The sequence below is a fragment of the Triturus cristatus genome, chromosome 2_1, assembly GCF_964204655.1.
Source record: "Triturus cristatus chromosome 2_1, aTriCri1.1, whole genome shotgun sequence".
Taxonomy (NCBI): domain Eukaryota; kingdom Metazoa; phylum Chordata; class Amphibia; order Caudata; family Salamandridae; genus Triturus; species Triturus cristatus.
The window spans coordinates 469,620,449-469,646,221 of NC_140581.1; the positions used below are offsets into that span (position 1 = coordinate 469,620,449).

Genomic DNA, 25,773 nt, shown 5'->3' on the forward strand with positions numbered 1-25,773 from the left:
AGGGTGGAGGTGAGACTCGCCAGATGTAACCAGGTAGTAACTTCCCTGTTTATAACTCCCTGGGGTTCAAGACCTCCACAAGGATTTCTTGAGCTGGCATATGAGAATTCCCTGCTTTTATCCGTAGTGTTGCTTACAAACTCCATAGAAGATAGTCCTAAGGACTGCCACAAGGCCTTGAGTCTTTAGGGTTCTGACATCAGTTCCGTATGGTAGCATCAAGGGGCTCTGTAGGGCTGTCAGATGGAGCAGTGCATCAGTATGGTGGTGGTTGTTATGCCATGTTGATATCACACAACCATCTGCCGCTCCTGTCATTGAGGGCAATTACTACTGTCAGCATGGTGTGACAAGAATTAGGCTTAAAGTAAGGACCGCACATTATGCAAATACAGGCAGAGGCACCCGTGGTGGGAAACGCCTGCCTTTAAGACCCTCCATCTGTCACTGCTGGCAGATAAGGGGTTGGGACTAGATGTGTTTGGGGCTGTGCTTACTTCAAACCTGGTCACACCCCCTGCTACTGACATCTTCAACTGCTAAATTAGCTTTAGTTGCTGGTTGTTACTGAGCACGGCTCACAATCAGAGCTGCATTTTTATGGTCTAATTATGGGCAGTATTTGTGTGGGGGGATGGAGTCATTTGTGCGCACCATGTATGAAGGGAGTGTCAAGGAGACATTATACAACCACCCTTTGTAGTGGGATCTGAGGCACTAATGATGTGATGAGTGGAAGAATATTCTGTTCAGCCGTGTAACTGCATGTTCAGGTTGAAAGTGATTACTTGATTAAATCCCTCTCGATTTGGACTTTTCTGGCCAGCAGGGAACTTCACTGCCCATCCAGCCAAGTAACGAATTTTCTTTTAAAATAAATGCTGACGTAAGATACTGTTCATTCAATACAATTAGTGTACAACAAAACAACTATGTTTGAATATAGTTAGCATGCTACAGAGTTCACACCTTTGTGGCTTCCATTATGATTTTGTTGATTTTCTCTTTATCCAGGCCTTCCATTCCTGCTTTGTTGTCATTGAGACCCATTCGAAACTGAAAGGCTTCGTCTCCTGAAGGTGCATCGTGCTTCTTTGCACTCTCCATCCTTGGTTCTTCAGCTCCTACAACCCAAAAAGAGAACATGTCAATCGCCTGCTTTAAATAAAAACGTATTGTTTAAAATAAACCAGATGCAGCAATGTTCAGAAGCAGTCACATCCAACATGGTATGAAAGCTTTCCAAAGGATGTCAATGAACAACTACACCTTCCAGTGAGAACTGTGATGCTATGGTAGTGAGGCTGTAAGGCAGAGGGGCATCAAGCATGTGTGTCTTGTGTGTGGACGTTTTCCAAAGATCACTTCAAATATTTTTGTAATTATGGCCCAGGGATAGGAAGCATAGAGCAAATCACAAGATGATAGGCTTTGCATAAATTACCTGGCAATTATCTATACAAAAATCCAAACTCTCCACTTATGTATGATCCACACCCAAACTAGTGATGAACCCTACCTTCTCCCAGGCTTACCATAACCCAAATTTGCATATTTTAGATGTGAGTGCTCATTCAACACTTTTTCAGCTTCACAAAGATCGCTTTGTAGTAGATGCTCAGCCTGATCTGGCACAGATAAGCAATACTTTCCAAACTGATAACCAAGTCCACATGCTACACATACAAACCTAGCAAAAGTATTTCAACAATATAATAGAAGTCTTATAGTTTGAATACTTCCACACTAAAATGCTAACTCTGATTGAGCCCATAGTGATATTTGCTGATAGAATGGATCACTGGCAAAATATATGGTGATCTGCATGTCACAAGTTTGAATCCCAGCAAAGACAACATAGACTTCACTTTTTGGGGATTAGTAAATGGAGTATCATTGCCTTATGTAACATCAACACCTGCTATTTACTTACAAAGATTAGCAAAGGCAGAAAAGTAGTGGGAAACGCTGTTTATAAAAAGAAAAATCAACGTAGGAAACGTTATTTATAAAAAGAAAAATCAACATACAAGCTCTCCACAAGTAGAACTACTGACTCTTTGCTATAACCTAACCCTACCTGTCAACATTTGAGCTGTGAGCTCAGCAAATGCTTTTATACTTGGTCAGAAAGAACTGGACCTCAAGATCTCAGCAGGAGCCATGAACCCCAACAGTAATTACACCTTTAGAAGGATGCACTGTATACAAAATAAAAACAGTATGGCATTGATAAGATATTGAACCCCCACACACTACCACCCCTCCTCCCTTCTAGCCTCCCCACTACAGACGCAGGGGTAGGATTTGTAAACCAAAGGCACAAGGACTAAGTCAATGCACCAATACGAATTGGAAATCCAATTGGACTGGGACCCATACACAACCCACAGCGCAATACTGCACAGGAAGTGTTTCTGGTCATATCCAGTCCCACAAGATGAGTTCAGGGACACAGTAGAACATCAAACCCTCTTTTGTCAATGAATAACACATTCAAAATAGCACTAGGAAACAAGAAAGGTATTTTTAAATGTTTAATCCTTGTCTACTGCACAAAATTTAAACAGGAACTGCAAGCAATGCATGTCATGGTCACCAAAAATAGCAAGAACATTTCTGACATGGTTAGCTAACACCCTAACGCTATTTCTAGGCACTGAGCTAAACTTTAGCAAAAGCAGTAAACAGCAAGACTCTTGTTTGAGTTTAAGATGGATTGCACAGCCTATTTAGTCACGTTAAGAAAATAGCAACTGAGCTGTTTGAAATGGCAGCTCTGCCCGGAAAAGAAAACAAGCATTGGCATAGCCAATAGGTCTCGCCTTTGGAACCTTATAAGTATTTAGTTATGCAGTACAATATCCTTGGTGCAACAACATAAACTGTTGCATGTCTAAACATTTATAAGGTCCCAAAGGCGAGACCTATTGGCTATGCCAATGCTTGTTTTAGGGTGGAGGAGGCCTGGGACAGACACCTGTCTCGTGCTCGCAATTGTTGGTACAGCTGCCCAGGGGAAATCTTTCATTTGTAATCAGTGTCATTATACACAAACACCAGGAGAGATTTTTGAAAACTGTAGGGCCTATGTACAAGCCCCTTGCGCCATTATTAAGTCACTTTTTCCCATATTAAAAGAGACACTACGGCGCAAGGGGCTTGTAATTAAGCCCCTGTGTTTACAGTTATTTTGTAGTCCCCTCACCTACTGGGGTATGTTTTATCGTCACTTGTATGACAGAAAGGGGGAGCTATTGAATGTCCACCCAAGCCGTCTCATAGAGCTTTTTTTCTTTATTTTAAGCCATGTCACATTGACAAAGCCAATAGAACTCGCACAGGCGAAACCTGTTACCAATGTTTGTTATAATAGGGCAGTGGGCCAACTCTCAAGGGCCTCATGGTCATCCTTGCAAAAGTGGAAATGGTGGAGGTGTGAGACAGCAGGGCTATCCCACTGCTGTCTTCTCCGGTCTGAACGGGGCAGCATGACTGCATACCTGGGCCTCCTTTCACCCTTGTATTTACAGCGGCGGAGGAGGCCTGAGACAGTTGCCAGCTGTCTGCAAATTGTCAACAGCGAAGTGAGACCGCTGTCAGCAGTCCTACCCCCCCATTTTTGCACGCAGAAAGCGGTCCGGGACACCTGACAGCTGCACCACTGCCCTGTTCACAATTGCCAGCAATCCACCCTTCTTCGTCTCATTTGTACCCGTGTGAAAGAGCGGTGGGAAAGCTGACAAGGCACCTTGGCTGTCTTCAAAGTGCAAGTCCAGTAAACTCAGAGCACCCTGAAGTAATTCGGTTCAAGGTCTTGGCTACACATAAAACCGGACTCCATGTTTCAATAGACCCCGGTGTTTACCTTATATAATAACAATAGTGGCCGTGTAAAAGTTGCACATAACAAACCGATAACTCTTGGTTCACTAAGGCCATCTTTGTCAGGGCATTTAAGTTTTCTTTAATGTTTCTAAGTTCAAGTTTAGAAACCAGCACTTTTAGTAAGTACAACTCAGTGCAGTGATTATCATTTAATATTGTAAATTGGAAAACAATTGTTAATGGTTTTGTCTTCAATTTTAAAAAGCCTTTATCATATTTTACATGACTTTCGTTGCGCAATTTCCATGGCGAGTTTTTTTTCTCACTTCAAAAAAGGCTGGGTAGTTCAGACTTGGTACTAAGTAGAGAGTTTCGATTGTTTACAGAAATGTTTAAAGCAAAGCTCAGCAAATATCAACTGTTTTCACAATTTAACGGAAGTATTTGATATACGGCGGAAGTAAGCGTGGGATAGGGGTGGGCGGAATTTTCGAAATTCACTTTCGCAAATTATCACGAAAATGTTAAAAATCTCCGCAAACACGTGGAAATATCACGAAGATGCAGATTTTTTTTCCTGCCCGTTCGTGGTATTTTCTGCGTGGTCGCGGCTCGCCAACTTACCCATGCGGTTGGTCGCGGGCGCGGCCATCTTGTTTTCACTTGTCTCGCGGTGCATGAGCGCGAGAAGAAAGACTTGATCGCGCGACGAATGACGTTACTGCGGGCGCGAACTGTCGCGAGACAGCGCAAATGGCTACCAACAAACCAACATCTCATGGAGAACGCGACCGGATCGGGAAAACGAACGCGGGGATTCAGGTAAGGCGATCGCGCGCACGCGTGAATATATTATTTTACAGCGCGAGCAAGCAAAACATTTCCGGTAAAATGCGGATTGCGGAAATATACATTTTCGTGCTCTCCGCGGAACGCGAAAATGTCAAATCATCGCATTTTCCGCGAGCGGAACGGAATTTTAGCCCAGGCCTAGCGTGGCACAGGACTTGCAAAAAACAACGGAAGTTTCATGTATTGCCGACAGGAGTGTACAGATGCCCAGAGTTTAATTTGTAACAAGATTGAATAAATAGATGAATGAATAAATAAGTAAACAAATAAAAGCGAATAAATAAATCGGGGGCACAACGAGTTTCGTGGAGCTTGGCGTCCACACTAAGAAATGTCTGAGTTGCCAAATACCAAGGCTGCCCAGTCCTGATTCTCTTCCACTTCGTGCATCATCGTCCTATGCTGGCTCGACATCTTCCCCGTGTACCAGCTGCCCGAGCAGAAGGAGGTGATGCGGGAGGTCCTGCAGCACGTCGGAGGAGGAACCTGACTGCAGCCAGTCAGTTCAGGTACCAGCGCGAAGCGCCGTCTGTGCTCTGCTCCACGCCCTGCATCCCTGGTCCCTCCACTGCCTCACACTGCGCACCACCCTCCGCAACCCCGCCGTCCCTTGCGAGGCTCTCCTCACACCCCAGGCATGCAGTGCCCAAGGGTTCCGGTCAAGTAAAGGTGAAATGGGGCTTACTTACCCAAATAGTGCATTCTACACATCCTTACACATTCGGGTACCAGAGTATCTAACGGCCCGTCTGCACCAGTGCCTGCAGTTCAACTTCATTCACCCATTCATTCATTTATTCTCATACCTTCTGGCACACCGGTGGTTAGCTATATCCGCCGCTCTGCTTCACACTTTTAATTTGTGTATGTGCTGAAAAACATCAGTCCACGTTTTAAACCAAAGTGCTCATCTTTCATCCTTTGACCCTGAATTGTCAGTGAGTGCGCGGATCATAGACACGTCACAAGTGAGAATGAGAGTGTATGAAGGCTGTCTGGGTGCATGGATTGATTGCTGGACCACGGCGCGAGTGTGCCTAATTTTGTTAATTTGGGGTTAAAACATAAGATTCTCCTAAACTTATCAATCAGTGGCAATTTATGTTTTTTCTTCTTCCTCTTGGAGACTGTGATAAAAGCGCCTCATTGATAGCTGTGAGGGCCGGTGTGACAGGGGTCAGCAGCTGTTTCCTGCCGTGTACTACACGTGACTTGGCGGGGTCAGCCATCGGGTCTTAACCGGGAAGAGGACAGGGCTGCCGCAGTCCACGGATCATATTCATTCCATGGAGCGAGGAGGCTCTTCCCGGACAAAGAGGGGACGGCGATCAGTGCCGAGCTCCCTGGCAGAACAGCTGCCTTTCAGTGGGCTCCGGCAAGGAACGCTCAAACAACAAACAGAGAAAGAGGATTGAGCTTAACGTCAAGCAGCCGCGAAAGTGAAAGCGATCGCGAAAGCGACGCCAATTAAAAGCACAGGCGAAGCGGCATTTTTGTTGCTATGGCAACAAAATGGCGTGGGACTGTCCACAGTCCCTACGGACACGCGCATGCTGTTTGCAATGGACAAATGGCGAGAGCAGCCATCTTTGTCCATTGCAGACGCGTGCATGAGAGCCCTCGTAGAATTGATTCCAAAAGGTACTCGCAATGGCGAGAGCAGCGCATGCGCTGCTTTCGCCAGGCAAGACCTGAACAGTGGTAGGATGAAGGCAACTTCTCTGCACTGCTCTCTGTGTCGCCTCTGACTGATGTTGGTTTGTTCAGCAAACTGGATTGATAGTCCTAGCGCAAAGTCTCTTTGCACTATAGTCAGATACCGGAATTTTTATAGTATCTGACCACCAATTTATCTTATGTTTATAAAATAAAACACTTAGACAGTAAAGCATCAACAAGACTGAACAAACACGGCGATAAATGCATCATCTCGATTCACAAATTGATTATATGCTCCTACAACTAAAAACTAAAACATGTCAGCTAACACAGGAAGCGCCCATGATGCTATGGCAGAGGCCATACCAAAAAACAATAAAATGTCAGCTTAAATGTTAAGCAGACATGATGGCAACATTTCTGCGCATGGATAAAAACTCCACATTTTCTAGAAAGACAAAAGAATCTGAAAGCAAGCCCAGGATGAAAACAGAAGAGACTCAAACAGGAACTGTCACAGTGTTCATGTCATTCCCATATTGTTTATAGAGATAACCGCATTTTGAGACATTTATGGGATCAGAAAAAAAGAGAAAATCATAACATGTATATATTAGATAATATATAAAAACATTGTATAGAGAAAGAATAACTCATACTATTATATGTGCATTGCTAAACTAATTTAAAAAAAGGCAAACTAGGCAAATCATTTTATTTCTTACTAATGCAGCTGAGAGCATAAAGATTATAAACAAAAAACAAAACAAGGGTACTAACTGTCCTTTTGGCACAATCTTCTTCATTTTGTTTCAGAAAAGTAGAAATAGTCCTTTCTCTTTTATGCTGGAAAGTGATTTGAACTTTGTTCATTTCTTCCCAATCAGTGATGGGATCATGTGGTCTCCATAACAAGAAGTTGTGGCACTTAAGGAGGCATAAGAATGTTGAAAGCAAAGATCCATTCTTTTAGGTTTGTCAATTGCTGGTGCAGAAGATGGGCCTATGCACAGGAACAGATGGTTTATATCCAGGGATCCCAGAGATGGTGGGATTTCTTGTGGTACGGATTTTGGAACAGATGACTAATCATATTAAGCAAACTATACTAATTACAATTGCAGTGCTAGAGGATGAGCTTCAGTAGTCAAAGTAGTTATTTCATCTTGATATAGACCATTGGAGGCATCGCTAGTGGAACTTTCTTGATGATTTCTTGTAAAAAAAACTCTGGTCTCCCTTGTGAGGCATCTAGGTTAAAGAATGTTAGAGTCCAAGGCTCACTCAAAACAGTCAGCCACTCATTGATGCTGCTGATTGAATCTAGCTTTTATTTCTTAACCAAGAGAAAGATGAGAACACAACAATCAATAAACAGAAGAATTGTTGACAATCCACCAAACAAACTCAAAAAAAGTTAAGGGTACAGCCAAGAAAGAATCCAAAAACAGTTTAAAAACCAGTCAATATTCCAGATCCAATGCTTTGGAAGAAGTGCACTTTACTGCTTGTGTTCAATGAATGGAAGATACTGTGCACAAATTCTACAAAATGAGTAGGATATAGGGTTTGCAATAGTTTTTAAATCGCTGACCCAGAGCAGGCTGTTTATAAGTCAATGGAATGCACCGCTGAAGTGAAGAGGACTTCTTAATACAATAGTATCTCCACAAGTTTGTTTAATTTATCAAGACACATATCATCCATATCCATTTTGGTTTAAGAAACATTTAAAGAACCCTTCCAGGGGGTGGATGCAAAGTATTACAATAACATTTTAGGGTTTCTGATACAGTTAACAAATATGGTTGGCCACTTATCATTCCACAGCAGGTTTCATTTGTAAATAACAAACAGGAACCATTATTTAGGAGCATGTGATATTCTAGTATGAATGAAAAGGATGCAGTTAATAATTTACAGCTTATACCTGGCTTCAAAGGGTAACAGGCTCTGTGCAGAGTGATGGAATCGAAGAGGAGTGTGTGACCTATAGGATTGGAACATTCAGCAGTACTTTTAAATGCGAGATTGCCTTGGGTGTAACAGTAAAATTCAATCTTTAACTCCCATACATGTTATGCTAATGAGTCTTGTAAAGCGCGCAAATACCCGCAGGTGTCTTGGCGCTTGTAGGAAGGTGGAATCTGACTACATGGTTGCCCCCACTTTTTTTTCTGGTGTTTTGATGGTTTTTGACAAGTCTGGTTGGGATTCTGCTATTCAGGACCACAGCCTATCTGCTTACTCCCTTAAACGAAATGGAGTGCATATTAGGTGCACTAGTGATTGGATACTGTGGTGCCTTATGAGTCCCTAGTATATGGTACCTTAGGTACCAAGGGCATAGATACTTCACAGGCCTACCAGGGGCTGAAGCATATATTAGGCCACCCCTGGGAAGCAGACTAAATCGGACACCACAGGCCTGCTACTGCAGCCTGGGTGAGGTAGTGTTAACACTCCTCACTGAGATATAGGTCACTGAGATATAGGTACACTATATCTCTACCTGCACACACATATAAACCTATCAGTCACCCCTAAGGTAGGCCCTATCAATCCTGAGGGCAGGGTGCTTGGTTTTCTTGTGAGGGGGTGCCTCTGCCTGAGCAGGGCCCCTCTGCAGCTGCCAGAGTCTATTCTCTGTGGCTGTTTGTGGATGCGGTTAAAGCATATACTCTTAAGTGCATTATAAACTCGCTGTTAATGCTAACTCTGGGATGGCTGCATCAAAACATGTCGTGTTTGGTGTCAAACGCTTTGGAATCATACCCCCACACCAGTAACTGGTGTGGGAGTATGATCCCACCCTTCTAGAGGGTTAGACACGTACCTACTGTGGAAACACGGTAGAATCCTGAAAGAGCCCTGACATCACAAAATGGATGCCACCAGCACAGACACTGGGCTGCCCTCCTGCTGCTGACCGAAACTCGCAGTGGAGGAGGCCCAACAATAGGCATCCTGTCACAGGGAGGTGTCACCACCTCCCAGACAGGGTTTAGTGTATTGGAGCTGGGTGGGTGCACTCCTAGAGTGCTTTGAAGTCCTGCACTGGGGGAGCAGTAGGCTCCTCTGTGCATATGCCAGCTCAAACCGGTTCAGGGGCTACCTGCCCCTGCTCTGGCGCGAAACTGGACAAAGGGAAGTGGGTGTAGCCACCCACTCCCCTGACCCTCCCATAGGAGGGGTCATAGAGCTAGTCCCTCCCTTTCTTTTAGTATAAGTTAGGGAACCCTTGCCATTGCAAACTAGATATCCCTGGATGACGCTCTGTAGAAGAATCCTGGCCCTTCGACGTTTCACTACCTCAGGAAGATTGAAGAATCTCCCTTGGAGTCAAGGAGTGACTCCCCTGCTTGGCAGGCACCAAAACCTTGCATCAATGGTCGCAAACTTTCCCGCTCCCCCGGAGTCCGAAGTCCCTGCATCCCCGGAAGTGGATTTCCTGACTTCTCCAAGGCCATCGTGAGTCCCCTGCAAAGCTGAGGAAAGTGGACCCCAAGAGTGACGAGGACCAGCAATACACTATTGTCGAGTGCGACCCCTTTACGACGTTCTACGAACATGTGCATTGGACCACGTGTGGTCCAAGCCTCCAGTAGGATTTCCTCCGAAAATCAGAGGCCTACCTCGTCCCGAGTGGCTCCTGTAGAGTGAATCTTCCAGAAGCGTCTTCGCGATCCCTTGCCGGTTGGCTTGTAGGTCCCCAGAAGACTTTTCTACGAAACCAAAGGGCTCCCCTGGTTGCTCCAGGTCTGCCCTAACTCACCCTCGCTGGGTGAGTCCCTCAGACCTTGCTGGTCTGCACCGCTGACTTTTTACACTTTCCACAAGACTTGCTGTTGCCAAGGCTTGTTGGCCCCAATCTGGGCATCGACACCGCAGTAAGCTGCAGACTTCGTGAGACATGCCAAATCCAGCTCCTGGTCATCGTCGACGCCTCCTGGACCTCGTGGCTGAAGAGTTAAGACACCCGTGATCACTTGAAATCACCCGACGGCTGTGGGCATCCAGCTTCCTTGCCCCGGGTCACTGCCAAGTGACTTTGAACACTGTCTACTCTGCTTTCAGGTCTTCTTTCTTCTGAATCCAGCCTTGGATTCCACCGGACACTTCTCCTGTCTTCACAAGCAGCAAGTCTCCCATTGAAAACGACGCCGTGACCCGTCACCAAAAGACACCTATGCACCCGGCTTCCCTGGGTGAGGTAACTCGTGTGCTCCTGTGTGTGTTGGCTCTAGAACTACTTACCCTGTAAGTGACTTGCTTGTAGACTCTCCCGAAGTATACTGAAACTTTAAAATTCTAACCGCGACTTGCTCCATTGAAGTCTATTGGGATCCGCAGCTGTGTTCTCACACTGCATGCGTCTCCCGTGGGTCCTTTACTTACCTGCCTTGGGTGGATTAGTGAGGCCCCAGCGCTTCTGAAGGCCCTAGGCCTTGTCTCTTCTCAAGTCGATATTCCTAAAACTCTTTTTTAGTATATGGTTTGGTACGCCCCTAAGGCCCCAGCCATATTTGTGCTTAACTTGTTGTGAAACGTTGATTTGTGCATATGTTCTTGACTTCTAATCTCAAAGAGATAAGTAGAGTGTGTCTAGTAATAAATACATATATATTTTATATATATACCTGTGTGATGTCCTTTCATTTAGTAATTCAAGAAATTATAAGGTAAAACAAGCTGCTTTACATTCCTCAGAGACTTAGCCTGAAGGCTGCTCTCCACAGCTACCACTAGGATAGCTTTCTTTGAAAGGTTGTCTTAAACCTATCTACCATAAGAGTCGAATTGTACTGGTGCAAGGTGGCCACTGTGACCAGCATATACCAGGTCAACTTCTCACAGCGCTGGTTAGAGTGACAAAGAAATACAGATGTCTATAGAATTAACCAGTGTTAAAAAGCCAGGTTTTTAGCTGTTTTCTAAAATTCTGCAAGTTAGGGGCATTTTAAATCGCAGATGGTAGGGCATTCCAGGCCTTTCCCGTTCCCAGAAAAAAACTCCTGCCGCCACAAGTGGACAGTCAGAATCTGGGAACAGCAATAATAGCCGACCCTGAATGCAATGTTCTGACTGGTTTATACCACTTAAAACTATGCTGTAGATAGGCCGTGCCTGAGTCATGAAGTGCTTTGTAAGCGATACAGAGAGCCTGGAATGTGCATCTCTGTCTGATTAGAAGCCAATGTAAATTCTTAATGGCTAAGGAAACGGACTGATATTTTGGTATTTTTAACAGAAGTCAGGCTTCTGAATTTTGCAAGATTTGCAGCCTGTTAAGAGTATATTGAGGGGCTGTAAAAAAAAAGACCGTTGCAGTAATCCAATTTGGAGGTAACAAGTGATCAGATTAAGATTTTTTGCAGGTGAGACGGAATAAAGGGGAAGTTTATGATCATTCAAAACTCCCAGATTCTGAGCTTTGGTGGTAGGAGAGGGCAGATTGCCCAAATCTGCGGGCCAACATAAAGGTGTTCAGAAGTGGGACTGTGCTCCAAAGAGTATGACCTCGGTTTTCTATACATTCAGTTTAAGACAGTTCCTACTCATCCAAGTGGAGACGGCTTGCGTGCAGTCGTGGAATCTGTTGCTGACTCCTTGATCTGTCTTGGGCAGCGATACGACAATCTGAGGGTCATCTGCGTGAGACGTTAAAGAAAAGCCGAAACTCTTAATGAGGTTAGCAAGGGGTGAAATATATACATTGAATAGAGTAGGGCTGAGTGAAGAGCCCTGTGGATTCCACAAGGAAAGGAGAATGACTGAAATGTATACTTGCCAAGTTTGATGGATTGTTCTCTTTCGGTGACAAAGGGTCCATGCAGTACCGATTACATTGATTTCAATAGACGGTTCAGCAACAGCCTATCGTATCAAAGGCAGCCGAGAGATCAAGCAGTAGCAGTGCTGCACCTTGTTTTTGATTGTGTGACTGCCTGATCTCTTCAGTCGCCATGATCAAGGCTGTTTCAGTGCTGAACCTGCTACGAAAACCAAACTGCGTGGCATCCAGATGATTATTAGACTCAATATGATCCGTGAGTTGAACATTCATAATTATTTCCACAACCTCAGATGGGGAAGGGAGGTGGGATATGGGACAGTAGCTGCTGGGGTTTTTTGGGTCCAGGTTAGCTTTTTTCAGAAGCTGAAGAATGGATGCTTTCTTCCAAATGGAAGGAAATTGGCCGACCCAGAACATATTCGAGAAAATGGCCAAAAGTGGAGAAGCAATGGATTCCGCCGCTGAACTAGCTATTTTTGGTGGACAAGGATCATAATGAGAGTCAGATGAAGTTGTTCTTACAAGATTGATAAACTGTTCTAAAGCAGGTGGAGTGAAGCTTCTAAAACTGAGACCATTACTGGATGTCAAAGTGGAGTCCGTAATAGCAGGTGAATTATGAGTTGAGAGAGAGAAGAGAGTGTAGACTCCTTCTACCTTTTCCAGAAAAAAGTCTGCTAGGATGTTACAGAAGGGTTGATTGTGAAGACTGGAAGTATCAGATGCCCCCGTGGTGAGTTTTTTTACTATCATAAAAAGCTCTTTTGGCGAGTTTTCTGCTTCCTCAATTTCTTTAGTAAAAAACTTGGGACCATTACTGGATGTCAAGGTGGAGTCCGTAATAGCAGCTGAATTATGAGTTGAGAGAGAGAAGAGAGTGTGGACTCCGTCTACCTTTTCCAGAAAAAAGTCTGCCCAGGATGTTACAGAAGGGTTGAGAGTGAAGACTGGAAGTATCAGATGCCACCGTGGTGAGTTTTTTTAACTATCATAAAAAGCTCTTTTGACGAGTTTTCCTCTTCCTCAATTATTTTAGTAAAATGAGACATTTTTTCCTTAAGAATAAGAGCTTTATAGGATGCAAAGCATAGTTGGTTTTCTACGTCTCATCATAATTATGTCTCCAGATCTTTTCTTGCCTGTGGCATTTTTGTTTTTGTGCTTTAAGATTTTCTGAGACCCAAGGAGCGGATATGGTGCTTCGCTTAGCTTTGCTTAGGTGGTACAAGCAGCTGAGTGGCTTTATCAAGCCATATTGTGTATTGAGTGGCCACAGTATCGATATTAGTAGAGAGCTCAGAAGAATAATTATCAAGTTCTGCCAACAGCCTAGCAGGCTGTAGGGAATGTCAAGCCATGGAGATATTTGCGCCTGAATTAGTAGAGAGCCTATTAAACGAGACATTGTATGTCAGTTTTAAAAATTGCTTTGTGGTCTGACCAAGTAAGTGGATGGGTGTTAACAAGATTAAGAGCTACATTGTTCGTAAATAATCCATCGAGTGTGTGACCAGCAGAGTGACACCAATTGGGAGAGACTGACACTGTACAAAGAATGTACCAAGAAAGAAAGTGATTTACTGTCTTCGTGTCTTGAAGGGCTTCTAGGTAGAAATTAAAATCACCTAATATGAGGAAATTGGAATAGAGTAAATATTCTTCCAAGAGACTAGAAATTTCCTGTATGAACAGAGGTCTGGGGCCAGGTGTTAGTTAGAATGATTTTGAAAGTAAGCGCTTCACAATGTATAGAAGGAATGGCCTTGCATTGGATTTTTAAATCAGACTTGTGTACTATAGCTAGTCCCCCTCCTCATTTAGATAATCTATCATGCCTAAAGATAGAGCAGCCATGAGGTATAGCGGTTAGTAGTCCTGGGGTGCTTGAGGGGGTCAGCACAGGTTTCTGTTATGAGCACTATAGAGGGGCTGTGTGACTCCATAAATAGATTGAATTTTGTGCTGTGCTTGATTAGGGACCTTGCATTCAGCAGAGCAATGTTTTTTCAGATGGAGTCAGGCTGTTACTGGGGCCTAAAGGGTTCATGTAAGATGAGGCATATGAGTTGAGTATATCTAGTCTCATGCCACATCCTGGAGAGGTGTAGGGAAAATGGAATAAGGATGTCGAGCAGTTAAGCCCTACACAGGTAGGGTTCTTACCTGCGAGGAGGGTTAGAAGCTTCTCACGGGAATATCTTGTGGCCATCAAGTCTGGTGCACGAGTACCATAATGTCTGGAGGAAGGCTTTGTGCATTGTATCATGCTAGCCTAAGGTTTTATACTCGAAACTCATGAAAGTGAAAGGCAGTAATAGGGAGAAGATAACTCCATGTAAGAGCCACTTGATGGGGGTCTTCTGCTACAGAAAAAGGGTCATTTTATATTTCTTCTATATTTAGAGTGTAGGTGGCTTCTTTCTTGGCCATGGATTTTTGTGAGGAAGTCAAATTATAAGGTTCGAATATGGCACTCTTGTTTATAAGCTGCTTATGCATTTTTAGTGTTTGTGATGCCCAGTTTAGTTGTGTATTAGCTCTCAACTGAACCTGTCTATATTGCACAATACTTAAGACTGCTTTTAGAAGGATTTTGACGTTCGCAAATCAGTTTCACTGCTATCAGCAGCTCCGTCACGCATTGACCCCTCGGATACGCCATGTCGAGTCATTACCCAACTACCACCCGGTGGAAGGTCGGCTGTTGATGAGAGATTTGGGGGCCTACAAAATCCGGCAAATTTATCAAACTCTCACTACACACCCCAAGACCACTATCCACAGAACCTGGGCAGCGTGGGAGGCACACCTGCCCGCCCTGACTGACTATGATTGGGCCGAGGCGCTGGCTAGCCCTCGGTACGCCGCCGTCTCCACCAGATGCAGGCTAATCCAATTTAAATATCTTCATAGAATATATTACACGCATCATAGCCTCTGGAAGATGGGGGCCATTCAGTTCCCCATCTGTATCCGTTGTGGCACAGACGAGGGGTCCTTCCTTCACACGGTATGGAGCTGCGGGATATTGCAGCTCTTCTGGTCGGGCGTGCTGACTTGCATGGCGTGGGTTCTGGCATGGGACATCCCGGCGGACCCTAGACTAACGCTTTTACACAGCACAGAAGACATTGGGGGGGAACAGGTATAAAAGCCATCTTCTGTTCTTGGGCCTCACATTGGCCAAGCATGACATAGCACAGCGCTGGAAGGATACGTCCCCGCCCTGTATAGCTACCTGGAAAAAGGCCATGGATAGGTGCATGTCGGCAGAGGTTGCGGTGTTTCAGGCGACTGGCTGTCCACAGAAGCATGGGAAGATCTGGGCACGGTGGGCCAAGTACAGGGGAATTGACTTAATGGTGCAGCAAGCTACCCGAGACCCTATTGAACGGCTGGTGGTGAATGACTTGCCAGTTTAAAGTGATGGTGCTACACGGACACAGACGGGAACTCTATCACCATGTCCATATAATGTATTTCAAGTATGTATGGTGCACGTTTGGGGGTGGGAGGCGGGGTGTTTTCATTAGTCTGATGTTCTGCAGACCTCAGGGGTGGGTAATCTACAGTACCTAGGGATTTTACAGTGTACAATTCAAATGTACTTTGCTTGCTGGGCTCGGCCCATCTGGTACTATGGAAAATCAATAAAATCCGTTAAAAAAAAAAAAAGACTGCTTTTAGAAGGTCAAGGGGCAATGCCATTATAGAGCCTACACTAGTTTGGAAAGCGTTTGCATGCCATTGTCAATAACTTTAAATGTAGCTTGCATTATCTCTCCATCAACTTCTCTAATTCTTTCAGCACCTTCCTTTTCTGAATATTTCTGCATTGCATTATAAACAGCATAGCCTGCTGCAAAAATTAAGTGTTTAACTGGGTAAAGACCCAGGAAGAAGTCACTAAAAACCATAATTTCACTAATTAAGCATATGTGTTCCTTCATAGCCACAAGGCTAGGATGTGCTAGGCAACGTTGGCACAGCTTACCTATACCGTACATGGTAACAGATATTTTGCCAATTTGGAAACTGTGTAAAATTCACTTCTGGAATTGAGGGTGTCTTTAAAACACTAGTGGCTCAAAATCCCAGAAAATTTGTCTACTTGATGTTTTTTTCTTTCCAATACTCACAAACTTCTATGTAGAGATTTTCAACAAATGTATGGGACTATACCAATTTGTGATTAGTAAACAAGTTCTTTTGAGGTCTACCTGTTTTTGTGACTTATTAAAAGCTGAAAATTTAATCAGTCAGCACTGTTGAAATAAGGAAATTTCTTTCGAAGAATTGGAAGACTATTTATGGCCAAAACCACGCAATGCTCCCACAATTATATATTTCTCAGGGCCTACTAGATCTTTGAATGTAGTGGTGGCCTAAGTGATAAAAACAATACATTTGTTTATGGTTTTAAGTATTTAAATAAGGGTCTTCGTTGTCAAGAGTAGCCTACACATAAAAATCTTTGACCATTATTTTACAGGTTTAATGTCTTTGTTCTGAAAAGAAAACCTGTATTATCACATCATCTATTGAAATCTTTAAAACATAATGAAGCTGCAACAGCTCAGTAGGTCAGTCAGGGAATCTTTTCCCAAACCACATCGTCCAGCACAGGACATCAGTGAGTTCACAGCATGAGGATCACAACGTGCTATGTGAGTAGAATGTGATTTCAATTCCTGAACACAGGAAACACCAGGTTTATAGGAAGGTAATGTTAATTTAGTGACAGTAAAACTGTACACAGCATAATGATATACACTTACGATCTAAACCCTGCACTAGCAATCGAGAAGTAGGACCACCGTGTTATAAGGTACTGGTCACAAAACCAGCATCAAATTGCAAGCTATTGGTGGACGCTGAGCAACCATGAAGTGCGTTGGTGTCACCGAACTCAAAGTCAGAATAATTTTCATAAAGCCTTATTTACTAGAACGTTTTGCGGTGATCCATCAAGCAGGGGCTGAGAAAATGTTTCCATAGGACAATTGAACAGCGATACTGCAAAAACAGCTAAACAGAATTATACCAAATTTGGCAGAATGTTAGATCTTGATCTGCGAAATCTGTTAAGTACTTAAAAGAGGTTTAAAATGTAGATATATATAGAGATGTGGATCCAACAAATCAAAAAAGACATTTTTGATTGGCTGCCACAACATCAAAAATGTTCTTGCAGAAGCCGTTTCAAGACTCTGGGACTCAGTCCCCTGTCCTTAAAAAAGACAAAAATTCAATAAATACGGGGAGGGCAGGGTAGGGATACACCGACCCCCTTAGCCTGGTATGACCTCACACTTTTCAATTTTATTTCTTCCCACCCCCCTGGGTGTGCCAGGATCGCGGGGTTGCCTTTTTATTATTTAAGAGTACGAGGCGTGCAGCCCCCACCCCCTCCCTGAGCCATTACATTGCCCCATATACACCAACACCCGGGCTGCTTCATGTAAAAAGAGAAGGAAGGCGTGCAACCCCCCTCTCCCCAAGCCATTACATCGCCCTGGGGCTCCTATCTCCCAGGGCATAAGCAAATAGAAAATTGTAGTGAGTGCCCTGATCCTCCTCCTCGGGACACCCACAGCAATAAGAGGCCTGTAACCGCGAGGGGAGCCCTAGGGCCCTCGCAGTCCCACCAGTTCCCTTGTCTGGGACTATCGCGGATATGGCGGAAGCCGGCTGCACTGGTTTGCTCCTGCCCGGCGGAACCTAAGTTCCCTGCCCAGGAAAGCACGGGCAGGGAGTTGGATTTCTGTTACCTGTCTGTGCTCTTCCAGGAAAGGAACTCCTCCATGTCTTGAGGGATGGGGTTCCTAGGGTGTGCTGCCATCAGGCCTCGGTGGATGGGGTCCCCGTTCCCTCTCCACCAGTGTAAAATGCATCGAGCCCTGGGGATGGTGTTCCTATGGCCATTAACTGGCTCACGCTCTCTCCCAAAATTAAAAAAATAAACAAAAATCACGAGTGTGAAATCAGCAGAATAGCCAGTCATTTCACGTTCATTGCTCCAGTTGGGAAGCACCATATAAGGCTCTGCAATAGCTTTTTCCTTTTTGTAAAAAATTTTTTTTGATGATCATGGTGCCCTCCTAGAAGGCGTATGGCACCACCAAGCTTTCATTAAAATGTTGTGGGTGGCTGCAGGGAGCTCTGTAGCCCCTCTAGTAACATTTAAAAAAAGGTTGCAGTAAGTCTTTGAGGTCACTGAATTCATGACCCCAGGACACCTTACCATTATTTTTAAAGCACTCCCAGCTGAAACTGTATTCTCTTTAGCCGGAGTTCAGGGACCCCTCTTGGTTATTCCTCTGGCTGCATTTTGTGGCTTGGAGAATGTTGGAAAGACTCTCAATCTGAATGGTTGTTTTGTAGAAAAATGCTTTAAGGTATTTATGTGACAGTGATTATATTAAAAGTTGGAGAGAGAGTGTGTGTGTGTGTGTGTGTGTATATACATATATATATATATACACACATATATATATATATATATTTTTCACCAAAGGCCCAAGCATTTGAGGACGCACTCGACAGGTAATGTAAAACCATCCGGTTTATTTAAAAGGAAAATCCAGCATCTTTATTCCAGTCTTTCAAATTCTTCGTGCCTGACGCGTTTCAAGGCTTCCAGCCTCTTATTCATAGGCGGCTTGTAACGTGAGTGTTGGCAGAAAGCTCTAATTAGCAAGCCAATTGGATGCACGCTGTTTTATACTGGCCCCCAGTGGGCCTGGCTGAGTGCATTTTTTTCACATTTTCTCTTCGTGCATGCTAGGATTTGTAGTCCATTTAGAGCATTCGTTATCTTTTGTAAGTTCTGTTAACATTCACTCTTCATAGCTACTTATTTACCCTTTAGTAGGGAGCAGGATAAAGCGCTGGTTATTATTTACCACATTACATTACCTGTCGAGTGCGTCCTCAAATGCTTGGGCCTTTGGTGAAAATAAACAGACACGGCAGTGAGAGGCTGCGTGGTGGGAACTATTCCATGCCCGGAATGCAGCACAGCTAATGTGGTAAATAATAACCAGCGCTTTATCCTGCTCCCTACTAAAGGGTAAATAAGTAGCTATGAAGAGTGAATAGAAAAGATAACGAATGCTCTAATATATATATATATTTATCATCTACTGGCGGTCGCCAGTAGATAGTTATAGTTAGGATCGTGTTTCCATAGGAAATCCGCAACATTCTATTTGGAATAACTTTGGCGCCGATTGACGAATCCTCGCGAAATTTTCAAAATAGGTGGGGCGCTCCGCTCCTTCCCTGAAAGTCTCGGGGGGATTCGTCAAGCGGGGGCTGAGAAAAAGGGGGGTCCCAAAACACGTTTTCCCCATGCATTTTTCCATAGGACCTTTAGTCCAAGCTACAGCCCGAACGGCTGAACAGAATTACTTGAAATTTGGCAGAGAGGTAGTCCTCAGGTCAGGGATGTGCCTTTTGCAGGTCTGGTGTAAATCTGTTCAGTATTTCCTGAGAAAATAGCATTTAAAAGCATATATATATATCTATAAGCGCGCACCGTGCGCGTACGGTAAAACATACCGTACGCGCACGCTGCCGTGCGCGAGCGCGATTCTGATTGGTTGTTGGATCTTAGTAAACATTCGAATCGGTCGAAACCAGGAAGTGTCGGCCGCCATTTTGTCTCTCGCAGTCTGAGGGGGTGAAAAACAAAGGTGGAGAACGTGAAATGGGGGCAGGGTGGACAGTTCCTGACCCCCTAGCCTTAGTCAGGGGGTCCCAGAAGGACCCCCAAGGGCCAAAATTTCCTTTAATTTTTTTTGCGAAAAATCGCGGAGTATGCGTAGCGTGCACGTACGGTGGAAACAGAAAAATTCCGCGAACTGCGTAACGTGGGCGCACGGTGCGCGCACGGTGAAAAACCTTAAAAAAAAAAAAATAATTAAAAACATAACTTAGCATTTAAAAAAACGTACAAATTCACTGAAAAAAATCATAGGTTTCACACACGTTATAGTTAGGAATTAGCATTTAAAAAACCTTGCAAATTCACTTAAAAAACCATAGGTTTCACACATGTTATAGTTAGCTGGACATTTCACTCGTGAAAAACCATTGAAATTCCCCCGCTCACGCGACCGCAATCCTCTGCTGATGACGTCAGATATTACATCACTGATGACATATGTGTCTTTCTGAAAAAAAAATATTTGTAATATATGTATAGCTAAAAATTAATGGAAGAAGACATGGGTAAATAAGTGTCTAAATACAGTGATGTAATATCGGACGTCATCAGCAGAGGATTGCGGTCGCGTGAGTTATAGTTGCCTGCACTAACTATAACGGGGGAATTTCAATGGTTTTTCACGAGTGAAATGTCCAGCTAACTATAACGTGTGAAACCTATGGTTTTTTAAGTGAATTTGCAAGGTTTTTTAAATGCTAATTCCTTATGTGTGAAACCTATGGTTTTTTCAGTGAATATATATATATATATATATATGCAAGGTGCGGTCCGTGACTGCACGGAGGTATTCCGGGACATTGTATCCGTTATCCCAGGCCTGGCTGCATTGGGACTATTACGGCAGAGGCGTCTTGGGGACCCAGGTGAGGAGCTTGATTTCAGCCACAGCATTTAAGCCAGAGCACAGATACCCCGTTTTAATTTTCATCCTGGACCCATGAGGGATAAAGGGAGCCGTTCTAGTGACATTTCCCAGTTGCATGTGAGAGGAGCATTCTGGGTACTGTAGTTCGCCGACGCGACTACGGTGTTGCAATGCCGCTGAACCAGCCCACCTGGATGTGTCATTGATGACGAAACGAGGGGGAGTATTTCAAGTGTTCCGGCAGGAGAGTGCAGTGGCAGCAGGCATCTGAGGAAGACATTATGTCGAAACGCGTCATGCCATTGCTGTTTTGAAATTAAACTTACTTACCTGGATTCCCCGTTGTGTCCCTCCAGTTCTTTGTATGAAGGAACTTCTTTGGCATTATTTGCGTGCTGTGTCCTGGGCGCGCTGGGAGAAGACCCGCCTCGTCAAGTGGAAGGAGTCACAGGGGCAGCTTCGGCATTTTCTTTTCGTCCAAAGGTATTTGGAGTGCTCCATCCCACCGTAACCCTTTCCAGAATCTGTGCCGCTGCAAGGTGCGGTCCGTGACTGCACGGAGGTATTCCGGGACATTGTATCCGTTATCCCAGGCCTGGCTGCATTGGGACTATTACGGCAGAGGCGTCTTGGGGACCCAGGTGAGGAGCTTGATTTCAGCCACAGCATTTAAGCCAGAGCACAGATACCCCGTTTTAATTTTCATCCTGGACCCATGAGGGATAAAGGGAGCCGTTCTAGTGACATTTCCCAGTTGCATGTGAGAGGAGCATTCTGGGTACTGTAGTTCGCCGACGCGACTACGGTGTTGCAATGCCGCTGAACCAGCCCACCTGGATGTGTCATTGATGACGAAACGAGGGGGAGTATTTCAAGTGTTCCGGCAGGAGAGTGCAGTGGCAGCAGGCATCTGAGGAAGACATTATGTCGAAACGCGTCATGCCATTGCTGTTTTGAAATTAAACTTACTTACCTGGATTCCCCGTTGTGTCCCTCCAGTTCTTTGTATGAAGGAACTTCTTTGGCATTATTTGCGTGCTGTGTCCTGGGCGCGCTGGGAGAAGACCCGCCTCGTCAAGTGGAAGGAGTCACAGGGGCAGCTTCGGCATTTTCTTTTCGTCCAAAGGTATTTGGAGTGCTCCATCCCACCGTAACCCTTTCCAGAATCTGTGCCGCTGCAAGGTGCGGTCCGTGACTGCACGGAGGTATTCCGGGACATTGTATCCGTTATCCCAGGCCTGGCTGCATTGGGACTATTACGGCAGAGGCGTCTTGGGGACCCAGGTGAGGAGCTTGATTTCAGCCACAGCATTTAAGCCAGAGCACAGATACCCCGTTTTAATTTTCATCCTGGACCCATGAGGGATAAAGGGAGCCGTTCTAGTGACATTTCCCAGTTGCATGTGAGAGGAGCATTCTGGGTACTGTAGTTCGCCGACGCGACTACGGTGTTGCAATGCCGCTGAACCAGCCCACCTGGATGTGTCATTGATGACGAAACGAGGGGGAGTATTTCAAGTGTTCCGGCAGGAGAGTGCAGTGGCAGCAGGCATCTGAGGAAGACATTATGTCGAAACGCGTCATGCCATTGCTGTTTTGAAATTAAACTTACTTACCTGGATTCCCCGTTGTGTCCCTCCAGTTCTTTGTATGAAGGAACTTCTTTGGCATATATATATATATATATATATATATATATATATATATATATATATATATATTAATTACCTACTGGCGGTCGCCAGTAGGTAGTTATAGTTAGGACCACGTTTCCATAGGAAATCCGCAACATTCTATTTTGAATAACTTTTGCGCCGGTCGACGAATCCTTGCGAATTTTTCAAAATAGGTGGGGCGCTACGCTCCGCTCCTACCCTGAAAGTCCCGGGGGGATTCGTCAAGCGGGGGCTGAGATAAAAGGGGGGTCCCAAAACGCGTTTTTCCCATGCATTTTTCCATAGGACCTTTAGACACAGCTACAGCCCGAACGGCTGAACAGAATTACTTGAAATTTGGCAGAGAGGTAGTCCTCAGGTCAAGGAAGTGCCTTTTGTAGGTTTGGTGTAAATCTGTTCAGTAGATTCTGAGAAAATAGCCTTTAAATCAATATATATATCGGAGCCAGCTTACGGTGCGCTTACGGTGCGCTTACCGTACGCGTACGGTGGCGTGCGCGAGCGCGATTCTGATTGGCCCTTAGATCTTAGTAAACATTCGAATCGGTCGAAACCAGGAAGCGGCGGCCGCCATTTTCTCTCTCGCACTCTGAGGGGGGAGCTGATAAACAAATGCCAAAAACATATAAAGGGGCTGTTTAGACAGCGCCCATGCACATAACCATGGTAGTTGAGTCTTCAAAGATCCCCCAAGGCAAAAAACGGTAATTTTAAATTTTTCGAAAATTTCGCCGATTACGCTTACCGTACGCTTACCGTACGCGTACGGTAAATAATTATTAAAAAAAAAAAAAACCCACTCTCTCCACCCAGTGTGCAAATGGTGGCCGAAGTCCACCATTTGTGCATGGCATATAAGAGCACAGCATTTCCCAAAAAAATTTCAACAGATTACCTATCACAAGGAAGCGCATAATATGTCCTCCATGTGCGCACGGTGCGCGAAGCGCATCGTGCGTACATGGCCCATCTAGCGTAACGTGCGCGCACGGAACGAACTGCGTTAAGTGGGCGCGCACGCCACGAATGGCGTAAAGTAACTTAGCATTTAAAAAACCGTACAAATTCACTGAAAAAACCATAGGTTTCACACACGTTATAGTTAGGAATTAGCATTTAAAAAACCTTGCAAATTCACTGAAAAAACCATAGGTTTCACACATGTTATAGTTAGCGGAAATTAGCGGAAATTTTACTGATAAAAAACCAATGAAATTCCCCCGTTATAGTTAGTGCAGGAAACTATAACTCACGCGACCGCAATCTTCTGCTGATGACATATGTGTCTTTATGAAAAAAAAATATTTGTAATATATGTATAGCTAAAAATTTATGGAAGAAGACATGGGCAAATAAGTGTCTAAATACAGTATTAGCATCAGCAGAGGATTGCGGTCGCGTGAGTTATAGTTTCCTGCACTAACTATAACGGGGGAATTTCATTGATTTTTTATCAGTAAAATTTCCGCTAACTATAACATGTGTGAAACCTATGGTTTTTTCAGTGAATATATATATCAGTTGAATTGCTCCCCTGGCAGGGCTGCCTGCCTCCTCGTAGCCTCTGGTCAGAAAACACAAACACGGACCAACTTCTTCGCGCGATAATTTATTAGCTTAACTGCAAGTTTGTCGCCATAACGTTTCGGCTCCCCTTGAGAGATATATATATATATATATATATATATATATTAAGCTCGGTGGGGATGGTCCAACAGTTAGGCAGCACTCGGACACAAAGAGCTTTACCCCATTAGCTTTATTCGGTACATCAGTCAGGTAGAACCGGTGATTGAAAACAGCAGTCCACACCCTGATGCATTTCGAATTTCTTCTTCTTCAGAAGGTGATTGCAGGACCAAGCGCAAAAACACAACACCTTCCTTTGCATTTAAATAACATCGTGAGTCCTGATTGGACTCCTTAAATAAGTGTTCACGTGGGCTGCTGGGAGGTGAAGTTCGATGTTTGCGCCGTCATTACTCCGATTTAAGGCTCTGTATGACCCCCGTAAACGTGAATGATTCAATCCGTCTTTTGCGCCCCACATAAAGAAGCCCCTCTGATTAGGAGCCTCGTGGCCCCCGTTTAATCGGAGTGGTGCTCTCCCTGTGGCAGGACGGTCACTCGACAAGGTATTCACCAAATCGATTATGTGGGCAAACAGCAGAGGATTTAGGATGGCCCACTTTCGGGGTCCGTGTCACCTATTAATAACAGAGTATAATGCGTGCATCCACTTGGGGGATGATCGATTATTAACTATACTTCCCATAATGCACTGTTCCATATGACCATCCCATTGGAGGGAGTGCAGTATTTAAAAGGGAATGTAATATGCACGCATCCTTCCCGTGAAAGCCTCTGAAGAGAAAGCTGAGGAGCTTTCGAAACGTGTCAGGCAAACCTAAACGGAGGCTGTTGAGGGCTGTAAGCGGTATCCGTCCATACCATGGAAAGAGAGTTCTCTTGCTGCTGCTGGCCGAGTGCGACTCAACTGATGGACACATATTGGAGCTGAATATATATATCATTGGATTATGGTTCATGATAAAGTATTGTGTTGATTTTTTGGCACATCCAATAAGTCAGCTTTATGTATTTTGATGTGCTAATACCTTGAAAAAGCCAATAGACTAGATTTTTATATTTTGGCGTCTGACCCTTTCACATAGCGAGTAGGTCTGCCTTACTTAAAATGAGACACTTTATATTACATGACATAAGCGTCCTTGGGAGGCAGGAAGTTGGCTATCCACAAGGGGTTGGGCGCTCAACTCCATATGGCGATGAACTTCTTACTTTACTTTGAAAAAAGCAAATAAATTCATTGGAAAAAACAAAGGTTAAAGTGATGTTATAGTTAGGGACTGTAATATCTTACTTAATATTTAAAAAACCTGAAACATTTACTTAAAAAAAGGCTAATGAGACGTTCTACTTAGGTGAAAATGTCAGTTAAAACATTGCTTTAAACTAACAAAACCACTGAAATACACCAATTATAGTTATCTCAAGTAACTATAACTCGTGCCCTAAAGTATCTGTAACACGCAACCATGCCATGCATGACCTGTACCCTCACATATTACATCACTCATGACATGTTCAATGACTTCATTGATAACACTGTTCGTGATGAGGGTGCGACTTATATTTACTTTAGTGCACTTTAGTAGCTCTTGGAGAGTCTTACGCACCATCTTATAGTCAGGACCTTTCCCTACCATCTATGAGCCAACCTACGCTTCAAGTCCTGATTCACTTTTCTATCTGACATACTCATGCTTTCTTGCTGTACGTGGTCCTAACAGTCCTTTCTGCCCTCTTACAGCCAGTGTCCTGAAAAGAAGAACAGCGTTCA

At 44.3% G+C, this 25,773-nt stretch overlaps 1 protein-coding gene across 5 annotated transcripts in view; it reads right to left on the reverse strand.

Annotated features, from left to right (window-relative positions):
• The window catches only part of POLK (DNA polymerase kappa), a 1,025,073-nt gene that overhangs the window by 591,395 nt on the left and 407,905 nt on the right, over positions 1-25,773 (reverse strand). For all 5 annotated transcript variants that reach the window (XM_085632293.1, XM_085632295.1, XM_085632292.1 and 2 more), the window contains one exon: positions 970-1,124. In XM_085632293.1, coding sequence (XP_085488419.1) covers positions 970-1,107 — 138 coding nt within the window. In that variant the 5' untranslated portion in view covers positions 1,108-1,124. The remainder of the gene's footprint in view (positions 1-969; positions 1,125-25,773) is intronic.